The 13,643-nt window shown below is 37.6% G+C and overlaps 1 protein-coding gene across 2 annotated transcripts in view; it reads right to left on the reverse strand.

The window, feature by feature from the left end:
- Positions 1 to 1,013: 1,013 nt before the first annotated feature.
- LOC148946577 (solute carrier family 61 member 1-like) overlaps positions 1,014 to 13,643 on the reverse strand; it is a 38,274-nt gene continuing 25,644 nt past the window's right edge. For both annotated transcript variants that reach the window (XM_089097050.1, XM_089097051.1), the window contains exon 2: positions 1,014 to 3,027. In XM_089097050.1, coding sequence (XP_088953176.1) covers positions 1,651 to 3,021 — 1,371 coding nt within the window. In that variant the 5' untranslated portion in view covers positions 3,022 to 3,027 and the 3' untranslated portion in view covers positions 1,014 to 1,650. The remainder of the gene's footprint in view (positions 3,028 to 13,643) is intronic.

The raw sequence follows: 13,643 nt of genomic DNA on the forward strand, positions 1-13,643 counted from the left end.
TAAATAAACAAATAAAAACAAAAACAAAGGAAGAAACAAAGATAGTTCGTTCTACTAAATAAAAGAAAAAACTATTTTCTTAAGTTTACTCATTGAAATAATCCGGTACTTGCGTCTTATAGCCACCACACTCAAGTTCTGGTGAGAACTGAAGTTTGGTTAAGAATAATGAAATCAAACAAAATATGGCGAAAATATAATACTTTATTAACAAAATTATGAAAACTAAAACAAAGAATTATGGAAGAAGGGCACCCAGACCGCATTATGTTAAACACGTAACCTAAACTAATCTAACCTAACCAAAATTCCAACTAAATATTTAATTAAAATATAGCTACAATGTAGTTTCCCACCGAGCCGAAGCTAATATTGTCTGGTGTAAAGACCATGAAAACCCGTTATTGTCTCCTGTTTACGATACAAGATCTTGAGTGTGGTCGCTATAAGACAAAAGTACCAAACAATCCTATATATATATATATATATATATATATATATATATATATATATATATATATATATATATATATATATATATATATATATATATTATATATATATCGCTGCCATCAATACATGTCTAATTGAAGAAAAAACCAAGACAATAGTCTGAGTGAAAGGCCCAGCTGGCATACGTACACATATATATATATATATGTATATATATATATATATATATATATATATATATATATATATATATATATATATATATATATATATATATATATATATATATATATATATATATCAGGGCCGTATCCAGGATTTTTGTTCAAGGGGGTTTTACTAATTTTTGACTTTTGGGGGGGGTTACTGATTTTTGACTCAGTTTTCGACTAATTTTACTGATTTTTACCTAGATTTTACTCATTTTCGACTTATTTTCGAGTCGGTCAAAAAATTTCGGGGGGGGGTTCAAACCGGGTAACCCCCTGGATACGGCCATGATATATATATATATATATATATATATATATATATATATATATATATATATATATATATATATATATAAAACAGTAACAGGGGTCCCCTTAAACCTTGAAAAATATCTTTTTTTGTACTTTCAGTGAACCAAATAAAACAATAACAAAATCGCCCTTCCCTGTACTTTTAGAAATATATTTTTGCCCCCTTTCCCTACATTCCGTGGATTAGCGCCAAGGCTTAGCTCATTTTACAGAAAAAAAGGATGATAAACTCCTAAGTTTTAAGCCGATCGACATAAAAATTCAAATTACTTCCTTTAAAAAGAGGAAATTTGTACAATACAGATAAGGATAAAATTTCACTGTCAAGTTGAGATTGTCAACAAAATTTTGATGACTCAAGTCATCTAACCAATGAAAAGAATAAAATATAGTACTCCCATACATTAAAACTTGTCACATTTCAACAGTTGATATCAATAGCTTTATAAAGAAAATAACCAAAAAAGAACAAAGGTTATTAATAAGTTTTAAACAGTCTTTGGGTAGTTGTATTATAGCCTACCGTATATATCGGTTTGAAAGTAAAAGTTATAAGAAGCTGTAAAATCAAAAAATCAAATCCCCAACTTTGACCACACAAATCAAAACCAATATATTCTAATATATAACAGAATGCAAAAAAAGATAAAAAATAATAATAATAATAAAAACATTAAGCATTTTCATCAAGAACAGTTTTTTCTGATTCAGCAAAAGAGCGTTTATCTTGAAATCTATTGGAGAAAGCATAGCTTCCCATAACACCAATGGCACTCATTATAGCACATAATAAAAATACAAAATGATCTCCAGAGCTAGTGCTTTTTGCTCCAGTTGGAGAATCTTCCTGCCTGTGTAACCATAGGAGCACACAGCAAGTTATTATATTTAACGGCACTCTAAACCAATTCATTATATTCGCGCGCAATGACTCAGGTATAACTTGACTTCTTAAGTATCCAATACTGGGAAAATAAAGCCCTATAGCAACTTCAAGAACTAAAAACGCTAAATAACTTGCAACAGGCATTGGTGCAGCAGGATCAGTAGTATAAGAACATACTAACATACTGCACAAAGCTGTTATAATACAGATGTGAAGTAAGTATTGAGGCCTAAAGCCTTTTGATATAAGTAGACTATGAAAAGAGGATCCAAGCATAATGCACACCATAAATGAAGAAAACACAAGGCCTAATGGCCATCTTTCATTACTTGCATCCAAGACCGGAGTCCAAATAAAGACAAAGATGTACATCACAGATTCAAACATTGACTGCACCACACCCAAAAATAAAATAATCTCATTTGAAAAAATAACCCTGAGTCCTTCAGCACAACTTCTCCCGATATTTGTTTGTGTACTGCCAAAATTTTCTTGCCAATTTGTTGCAATTAAAGCACCAGCCATCAATAAAAATGGAACAGCTGTCATAAATGGTGCAACTGGCCCAAATTCCAACCACTCGGCACCAACATCTGCTAAAATCCCAGCCAAAATGGCAAGAACACCATTCCAAAATGTTGCCATTGAAAAAGTACTTGAAATCCATTCAGAAGGAAAGCCAGTATCCATATGGTGGCAGACATACCATGCTTCAAATGCAGAAAATAATATTGATGTTGAAATACCCCCACAAATCCTTCCAAATGCTAACCAATAAAAATCAGGGCTCAATTTCGTGAGACAACAAACTGAGTAAAGCATACAAAATACAATACATGCCCGTTTTCGACCGAATCGGTCAGCTAAAGGACCAGCAAACGTTCCACAAAACGCACTGGCTGCAAACCCAATCACATATAGGAAGGCTATTTGTCCAGGGTCAAAACCATACTGACTGTAAAGACGGTATACATAAGGCCCTTGCAGCCAATCTCCCAGGATTGAAAGCAGATACGGTCCCAAGAATAACTGTCGAAATTTCAGGAAGTCTGGATTTGTAGAAACCACAGCAGCTGCTTTCGTCCTTGAAGATATGTACTGCAATATCCCTGATGCTGCGGCCAATATACCAAGTATTGACAAGATGAATTCCTTCATTACAATCTAGAAACAAAAATTAGACTCTTTAAAGATTGCTTCTCAATTAACTAAGGAGTTGGAAAAGTTAACAGACTACAAGCACAAACCCAAAAGAGAGAGATAATCCGGTAAATGACTTTAAATAAAGACACTGGGAACTACAATACAAACAAACACAATATTCATAGACTTTTATAATAAATTCTCATTGAGAATTCTTGCGGAGTGAACAAAAAAGGAAATAAAGAGAAAAAACAAAATAAAATAAAAACTTTGCTCTCTACAATAAAATCCTCATTTAAACAAAACGTATTAATCAACAAAGGTTGCCATATGCAGCACCAATTTTAATTAGTTCAATTTAAACTTTTTCAAACGAAACTAAATATCACTGTTAAAGCTTAAAAAGAACAGAGATCATTATTAATACAGTGGGAGAAGTCACCCATCGACCCACCTCCCTTTCCTCCCTCTACACGAAATCTTGACTAATACATTCCCAGTTGTTTGCTGCAAGTGTTTAATTTCCCAGTTGTCTTTCAAAAGATTTGAACAAAAAATTGTATTGTTTGTTGAAGTCCCTCTCTACTTCCCTTACTTTCCTCTTATTCCCGTAAGATTTATTACTCAGGAGTATCTTTTACTCCTCATCTCCATCTCTCTTATACCACTATCTCTTATTACCCCCTATCTCTCTTCAACCAAAACCTTTCCTGCTACTTCCCAGACTATTTTATTAAAATTATTCCATTTATCTTCTACAATGTCAAATTCTAGGCTCACCACTTTCATACCCAATTGCCCTTAGAAATATCCTCTCAAATTCTCATCCTAGAGTCAATACATGACGTAACCACTTGGAAGACAGTTACACTTCTTAAATTTCAGCTTTAAATAAATTCTAGACACTACTAGATGGCAATCTTCACTTTTAACATCAATAACAGTATTTCTATATGGCCTAGTGTATTTGATTTACAATAACATAATCAATAAGGTTGGCCGTCTAACCATTATGTGAGTACTGTGTCAACTTAAAGACCATTATATGACCAAATACGGTGTTGGTTACAACTAGATCATTGTGCCTAAAAAATTGTAGCAATTTAATGCCTGGGCATTAAAGTTCTGAAGTAAAAATACCACATCTTTTACCTGGGATTCTGTCTATCTGTTCATACAACTGGAAAAAAGTATTTTCATACGCAAAACAACAGTGTTTTTCAAAATCTGTAAGGGGGGTGTGTAAATATCTAGGATGGGGAAAAGCCCTTTCCCTCCACTGTGTACTTTTTCGTCACAAAGCAAGCAACTAGAATTTTACTACTAATAACTTCTCCTCATAGGCAGCGCGATAGCGCTGCCTAAGTAAAGAACGATGTGGGCACAATGCATTTTTTTTTTTTTTTTCTTCTCCACACCCGGGCACTTCGTATCGAAGGAGTTGAAAGGGCTCATTCGATTGGAAATTTGAGTGGCTAGTGCCCTTTTTAATAGACGAAAGTGATTGGAGGGTAACTAGCCCCCCCCCCCCACACCTATCATTCCCCCAAACACAACCAATCAAAATTTTGAGATAGCCATTTCATTCAGCATAGTTTGATTTCCAAATAGAAATAATGTTTTCAAGGAAGACAATCCCCCACAACCCTCAGTGCAAGGGTTGTAAGCTATGCCCAAGGGGCATATTATGTTTTCATAGAAGGTTTTGTCGTAGAAACTTCAAAAAAAGCTCATTCGAGTGTAAATTCAAAGGGCTAGTGCCCTTTTTGATAGTCGAAAGTGATTGAAAGGCAACTAGCCTGCCCCCCGCCACGCCCATCATTTCCCCAAACACAACGAATCAAAATTTTGAGATAGCCATATTGTTCAGCGTAGTTGATTTCCAGATAGAAAATATGTTTTTGAGGAGGATACTTTCCTACAACCCTCAGGCTGTAAGTTATGCCCTGGGGGCATATAAGGTTTTTATAGAAGGCGTTGTCGTAGAAACTTCAAAAAAGGCTCATTCGAATGAAAATTCGAAGGGCTAGTGCCCTTTTTAATAGTCAAAAGTAATTGGAGGGCAACTGCCCCCTCCACGCCCATCATTGCCCCAAACACATCCAATCAAAATTTTGAGATAGCCATTTATTCAACGTAGTTTTAAGTTCTGTAAATTAGGTCCTAGAGGATGACAACCCCCTCACAGCCCTCAGGGCAAGGGTTGTAAGTTATGTCCTGTGGGCACGTAAGGTTTTTACAGAACACGTTGTAGCAAAAACTTCAAAAATGGTTCATTCGATTACAAATTGAACTGGATCGTACAATTTTTAACAGTTTAAAATAATTAGAAGGTAACTAACATCCCTACCACGGCCACCATTTCCCAAACACAACCAATAAAAATTTTGAGATAGCCATTTTGTTCCACGCAGTTGAAGTTCAGGAAATTATAGCTTTAAGCACCACAGTCTTCAGTGTAAGGGCTATAAGTTATGCCCTGGGGTATGTAAGTTTTTATTGAAATCTTTGTCGTAGAAACTTGAAAAAGGGCTCATTCGATTAGAAATTCAAAGGTCTAATGCCGTTTTTAATAGTCGAAAGTAATTTTTATATAAGTTTTTATATTAGGTTTTTATAGAACGTGTCGTCATAGAACCTTCAAAGAGGTCTTATTCGTTTGGAAATTGAATTGGCTAGTGCCCTTTTTAATAGTCAAAAGTGATTGGAAGGCAACAAACAACCCTTCCACGCCCACCATTTCCCCAAACATATCCAATCAAATTTTTTAGATAGCCATAGATAGGGCATATAAGGTTTTTAATGATAGAGTTGTCATAAAAACTTCCAAAGGGGCTCATTCAATTGGAAATTGAGAGGGCTAGTGCCCTTCTTAATAGTTGAAAGTGACTGGACGGTAACTAACCCCCCTCTCACGCCCACCATTCCCCCAGACACATCCAATCAAAATTTTCAGATAGCCATTTTGTTCAACGTAGTAGAATGTTTTGGAAATTAGGTCTGTGAGAATGACGACCCCCTCATAGCCCTCAGAACAAGGGTTGTAAGTTATGCCCTGGGGGCATATAAAGTTTTTATAGAACGCGTTGCCGTAGAAACTTCAAAAAGGGCTCATTCGATTAGAAATTGAAATGGCTTGTGCACTTTTTAATAGTCGAAAGTAATTGGAAGGCAACTACCACCCCTTCCACGCCCACCATTTCCCCAAACACATCCAATCAAAATTTTGAGATAGCCATTTTGTTCCACGCAGTTAAAGTTCAGGAAATTATATCTTTGAGCAGGCCACTCCCCCCACAGTCTTCAGGACAAGGGTTGTAAGTTATGACCTGGGGGTATATAGGTTTTTATTGAAATCTATGTCGTAGAAACTTAAAAGGGGCTTAGTCGATTTGAAATTGAATGGTCTAGTGCATTTTTTAGTAGTCGAAAGGGATTTGAGGGCAACTAGCCCCCCTCTCTAACCCACCTTTTCCCCAAACACATCCAATCAAAATTTTTAGATAGCGATTTTGTTCAGTGTTGTGGATTTCCAGATAGAAATTATGTTTTTGAGGAGGACACTCCCACACAGCCCTCAGGGTAAGGCTTGTAAGTTATGACCTGGGGGCATATAAGGTTTTTATAGAACGTGTCGTCGTAGTAACTTCAAAAACGGCTCATTCGATTGGAAATTGAAATGGCTAGTGCCCTTTTTAATAGTTGAATGTGATTGGAAGGCAACTAACACCCCTTCCGCGCCCACCATTTCCCCAAACATATCCAATCAATATTTTTAGATAGCCATTTTGTTCCACGCAGTTTAAAGTTCATTATACCTTTGAGCAGGACATTCCCACCACAGTCTTCAGGTCAAGGGTTATAAGTTATGCCGTGGAGGTATATAAGTTTATAATGAAATGTTTGTCGGAGAAACTTGAAAAAGGGCTCATTCGTTTGGAAATTCAAAGGACTAGTGCCCTTTTTAATGGTTAAAAGTGATTTGAGGGCTACTAATCCCTCTCTCACGCCCACCTTTTCACCAAACACATCCAATCAAATTTTTTAAATAGCTATTTTATTCAACGCAGTTGAAAGTTTTGGAAATTAGGGTCTTTAAGGATGACAACCCATCTCCTCACAACCCTCAGGGCAAGGGTTTAAGTTATGCCCTGGGAGCATGTAAGGTTTCTTATAGAAAGCGATGTTGTAAAAACGTCAAAAAGGGCTCATTCAATTGAAAATTGAAAGGGCTAGTGCCCTTTTAATAACCAAAGTGATTGAAGGGCAACTAACCCCCTCTCACGCCCACCAGCACATCCAATCAAAATTTTGAGATATCCATTTTGTTCAACGTAGTCGAAAGTTCTGGAAATTAGGTTTTTTAGGATGATAACCCCATCAGAACCAGTGCAAGGGTTATAAGTTATCCCCAGGGAACACATAAGGTTTATATAGAAAGTTGTTGTAGTAATTTCAAAAGGGGTTCATTTGATTGGAAATTGACCTTTTTAATAGTCGAAGGTGAGTGGAGAGTAATTAACCCCCCCCCCCCTCACGCCCCCCAGTTCCCCAAACACATTCAATCAAAGTCTAGAGATAGCCATTTTGTTCAACCCAGTTGAAAGTTCTGTAAATTATGTATTTAAGGATGACAAACCCCCAAAAACGAGCAACTCAAAACGAGCAGAAATTAACATAAGTTGGGCTCAAAACCCCTATGCCTTCCCAAGGCCAGAACAAAATTTGCACTTTACTGGAAAAATACAAGTGAATGTGCATTGGCAGTTTAATATGCATATACTGATATTTAGTAATCAAAATGTTAATATTATTTGAGTTATTGAAGTTATAAAAGTAAAAACATTTGTATTTTTTCAGTAAAGTGCAAATTATGCTTTGCCCTTGGGAATGCAAACGGGTTTTGCACCAAACATATGTTAAATTCTGTTCGTTTTGAGTTTGACTCGGTTAATTATTATAGTTTCTGTTTGTTTTTGGTTTCATTTATTTATCAATGCTGATTTGTGGTAGTTTCACGCTTGGTAGATTATTTGATTTTAGTTTTGCTCATTTTTTGTTTGATGGACTTATGTACCTTTCTTTGAAAAACTTATTTTGTGGAAAAAGTTTTTTTAATTAATTACTAGAAAGGATGGTCGATGCAATAAAGATGTAAAAAAGTGCAATAGCCAAGCAGTGTTTAAAAAAAGTTTGTAAGAACAGGAAGATAAGTTTGTAAACTAAGATCAGAATATTAGGAGCCATGGCAATGACAGTGGTCAAGTATGGCAGTAAAAGTGGGTGCTTTGAAATACTAACAACAATTTGTTTTCCAGAAGAATTGAATAAGGATAGTCTTAGAAAACAGGTAAAATGGCTAGGTCACGTTTTATGGATGGGATTTGGCCCTTTCTTGCCATCCATCTGGGGCCAAACGAAAAGTGGCCAATCTCCAAAAGGGATGGGAGGCGATTATAAGAAATGATCTAAAGGAAACTAGAACTTTACGGAAAGAGGCAAAGAGTTAAGCTTTGAATGGGTCAGGGTGTTGGTGGAGCGTGAGCAGCTTTCTTGGCCTCAGGCTACATGGTGCTGCATTGAGTTATTAGTGATAGTATATTTAACAATCAATTTACTTTCTTGATTTCTTTCAGCAGTCTTGATTATTATGGTGATTACTTTTATTGATAGATATCCTAATAAATAAAACCAAACTGTCCAAAATACAGTGCCAGGAATACCTCTTCCCTCCCCCACGGAAAATTTCCCCCAATACAAAATTGAGCATCCAAAGAGGAAGGACGACACATAAAAATAAAGAAAAAAAGATGGATTTATGGAACATTCTACCTATATTCCAAAAAATATAGGCAGAATATGCGGTGTAGAATATCAGGGAGCCGACGTCCCCCCCCCCAGAAAATTCCGCCACACATAAAATTGAGAAGTCGAAAAGAAATAGATAGCCTACACCAAATGTCCATCAGATGTCCTAGGGTGTAACAAAAGGACCATATATCAAAAACAGTTTTAGGACAGCAGCTGGTTGATCTCCAATCCCATTGACTAACAAAAAAAGGACTAAAACTATCAATTTCTCTTCGAATGAGCATCCTCCGTAGTTTCTACGACCATGAGGCGGAGGTGAGGAAGGGGCAGCCCTCTCCTATGCGGAATAAGTGCTACTCATTTTGGGGTTTAATGTTACACTTTACATTCATAATAACAGCGTAGACCAGAAAAATTCCCAGATATAAAAAGGGATTATCAAGGCTATATTTGGGGGATGGATTAGGGGGTTTAAACCCCCTACCCCCCAAACTTGTTTGTCCGACTTAAAAACACAATAAAATGCATAAAAACACATTTTTGACGCGTTTTTTTGTACAACCCACCGATAAAAATACCCCCTCCCTTAAACAAAAGTCCTGGATACGGGCCTGGGGATTAAATGTCAATTTCTATCTCCACCGCCCCTTCTCCCTTAGGACTAAGTATGTATTATCTGAAGGTTCAATGAGAGCTGGGAGGTTTTGGCACTAAAATGCACCCTTTAAGGCATCTGCGTCCCTCCCTAAACGACTACTGAAACACAAGGGCCGTTGAATTGGAATAAAAAACTTTTAAAAAACTGTAGTCGCTAACAAATCATTCGGTAGTAACTGGTTGAAAAGCAGGCTAAATCTTAAAAAGAGAACTAGAACTTTTGATTTCTAATTGGTTGAGCCCCCTCCAAAGTTTATGCAACCACCCTTTCTACAAAAACCTCATATCTTAATAATGGACAACTTGCATAGCTTACAGCCCTTGCCCTGGGGCTGGAAAGGAGGTTTGTCAAACCTGAATGCATGGTTATTTGACCACTGGACTATTCTGAACAAAATGGGTATCTCAAAATCTTGATTGGATGCGTTTGAGGAAAAACGATGTGGGGATGGCTTTTTGCTCTCCGATCACTTCTGACTCTTAAAAAGAGCATTAGAACTTTTAGTTTGCTATCGAATGAGCCCCCTCCGACAACTACCCCTTCCATATAGAGAGCCTCTGGGAATAAATAAATAAATGTACATTCAACCCCTTTGGCTCTATATCATTCAACCCTTATGGCTCTTTACTATAGGAAACCCTACAGCATTGCCTCTGACTTAAACATGTGAGTAGAACTTTCAATTTCCCTTCGAATGAACATCCAAAATTATCTTAGGGTGACATGCGGGGGAATTTCCCGGAGGGGGAGGGAACCCAGAATATCTTATAGTAGTTGTTATTAAATTTTCAATTATTTTACTTTTTTGTGATTTAGGGGGTTGAGTTATAGTAACTGGTTAAGATAAAGCTTAAAAGAAATAATTTGAAAATATGAATTTAGAGGCAATTGTAGAAGGGTTGCCCTTCTTGCTAACTCAATTGTTTTACAGAATGGTTAAAAAAAGGGGGGCGTACCATTCCACCTCCATGAAAGACACCTCTGCCGAGAACTATAGTACATGATACAAGCTCACCCCTGCAGTCAAGAATAATTTGCACTTTACTGAAAAAAATATAAATGTTTTTACTTTCATAACTTTAATAAATCAAATAATATTAACATTTTGATTACTAAGTATCAGTATATGTATATTAAAATGACAATTCACATTCATTTGCATTTTTCAGTAGAGTGCAAAATTTTGTTCTGGCCTTGGGAAGGCATAGGGGTCTTGCCCCCAACTCAAGTTAATTTCTGCTCGTTTTGACTTTGACTCGGTTAATAGTAGAAGGGCCTTATTGACTCTCATCACTCACCCCTGCTGCCACCTATAACTTTTTTTACATAGTTTATGGATGGTTATGTGTGTTGGTCGATTTATTTGATGTTTTATGGTTTTGTCAGTGAGAATGAAAAAACAGGAACTTTGTCACATTTATGTCTGTTTTCATGGACGGTTATGTGTGTTGGTCAATTTATTTGATGTTTTTATGGTCTTTGTCAGTGAGAATGGAAAAACATGAACTTTGTCACTTTCATGGACTATAGAGTCATTAGGGAGAACACGTGGTTAATGGGGTCAATGTTATTGTTGTTGTTTTGGGCACGCGATAGAGCCATTAGGGAGAACACGTGGTTAATGAGGTCAATGTTATTGTTGTTTTTTTTGGCACGCTCACAGCGAATGTCAAGGTCAATGTTGTTGTTGTTGTTTTGGGAATGCGATAGAGTCATAAGGGGGACCATGTGGTTAATGGGATCAATGTTATTGTTGTTGTTTTGAACACGTTATCCAGTAATAAGGGGAACCACGTGGTTAATAGGGTCAATATTACTGTTGTTGTTTTGGGCACGCGATAGAGACATTAGGGAGAATACGTGGTTAATGGGGTCAATGTTGTTATTGTTGTTTTGGGCACGCGATAGAGTCATTAGGGAGACCACGTGGTTAATGGGGTCAATGTTGTTGTTGTTGTTTTGGGCACGCTCTCAGCGAATGCCAAGGTCAATGTTGTTGTTTCCGGGCAAAGTTAATAACACTTCCTTCCTGTTGTTGTTCGAGGCAAATGATATGAGTTTCCGGGAAACAGTCAGATCACGTGTTTCCAATATTTGTTGTTCAATGCAAATGATATGAGTTTCCGGGAAACAGTTAGATCGCGTGTTTCCAATATTTGTTGTTCGAGCCAAATGTTATGAGTTTCCGGGCAAGGTTAATTAATGTCTGACAGATAACGTCAAGTTAATTAATGTCTTTGGATTTCGAACAGAAATGTTATCGAGGCAAAGTTTAGATCACACATGACAGATGATGTCATGATTGATTGAATTGTCTCCGGCGCGAAGTTTATTAATGTCTGGAGTTTTTCCAGAAGAATCGTTTCCGAGGCAAAGTTTAGATCTTAGCGATGAATTGTTTTAGCGCGCGAAAAGGTTTCTTTGTAATTTCAAATGTGAAAGCACAGGGATGCTAAACAAAAGGAACATGCTGAAATTCCGTTTAGGGATTATTTGGGCGAAACCGTTTTAGCCATTTTAGGGAATTATTTCGCCGAAACAGTTAGAGACATTTTAAAATATGATTTTTGAAGAGATTTTAGAAGAGGATTTGAGGGTCAAACTCCATGGTCGTTATAATACACAAGTTCCATTTGAACAGTGTTGTGAGGTCCTCTACCACAACCCAAAAGGGCTCCCATCCCCCTACCCCAACCCCAAAGGGTTCCGATCCCCGTACCCCAACCCCAAAGGGTTCCAATCCCCCTACCTCAACCCCGAAGGAAGCCCCCCAGTCCTCAAGGGCCCCCCCACCAAGCTCCCAAAGAGCCCCCAGACCCCAAAGACTCCCCGGGCTCCCAAAGGCCCTTCCCCTGTCCCCAAAGGTCCACCGGGCTCCCAAAGGACCAAACGGTGCACAAGGGCCCCCCAGACCCCAAAAGGCCCTACCCGAGCCCCCAAAGGCCCTCCCCGGTCCTCAAGGGTCCCCCCAAGCTCCCAAAGGCCCCATACCCCCAAAGGCTCTCCCCGGGCCCCCAAAGGTCCTCCCCCGGTCCCCAAAGGTCCACTGGGCTCCCAAAAGACCACCCAATCCACAAGAGCCCCGGATCCCCAAACGCCCTCTTTGGGCCCCAAAGGCCCTCCCCCGGTTCCCAAAGGTCCCCCGGGCTCCCAAAAGACCACCCAATCCCAAAGGGCCCCCAGACCCCCAAAGACTCCTGAGCCCCACATTGTAATACTTTTTAAGGCTTTATTACATCTTTTCTGAACAAGTTCCTTTCATAATGTCATTCCTAAACCCATTTTCCAACCTAAAAGACTCACCTCCCCATTTCGTAAATACTTTCTTGAATTTTTATAATGGTATTTTTTTTAGCTTTTTTACATATCTTAAAATGACATGAACACAAAAAAAAACTCACACACACACGCACAAAAACTTACACACACACACACACTAACAAAACTTACACACACACACACTAAAAAAAACACACACACGCCAAAACATACACACACAAAAACATACACACAAACACAAACAAAAACACTAAAAAACAAACACACAAAAAACTAACACACAAAAAAAATAACAAACACACAAAAACAAATAAAAACACAAATACACACACACACACAAACACATACACACAAACATACACACACACAAACACAAAAACACACACACACACAAACAAAAACACACACACACAAACACTAACAAACACTAACAGACACTCACACACACACACACACACAAACTTACACACACACACAAAAAACTTACACCCACACACAAAAGCTTAGACACACAAAAACTTACACACACACAAAAACTTACACACACACACAAAAACTTACACACACACACAAAAACTTACACACACACACGAAAACTTACACACACACACGAAAACTTACACAGACACGCCAAAACTTACACACACACAAAAACTTACACACACACACACACAAAAAAAAACTTACACATGCACACGAAAACTTACATGCACACAAAAACTTACATGCACACAAAAACTTACACACACACACAATTAGACAAAAAAATTACGATATTTATGCACAGTTATGTCTAAGCAATAAATATCTTAAGCCTCAACCGTTTTTATTCTTTAGAATAGTCCATCGCCATGAAAATTATACTTTCGGATTCAACATGTCAGGGAAC

This window comes from Artemia sp. Qi Xiang Cuo, chromosome 11 (assembly GCF_049724085.1).
Source record: "Artemia sp. Qi Xiang Cuo chromosome 11, ASM4972408v1, whole genome shotgun sequence".
NCBI lineage: Eukaryota > Metazoa > Arthropoda > Branchiopoda > Anostraca > Artemiidae > Artemia > Artemia sp. Qi Xiang Cuo.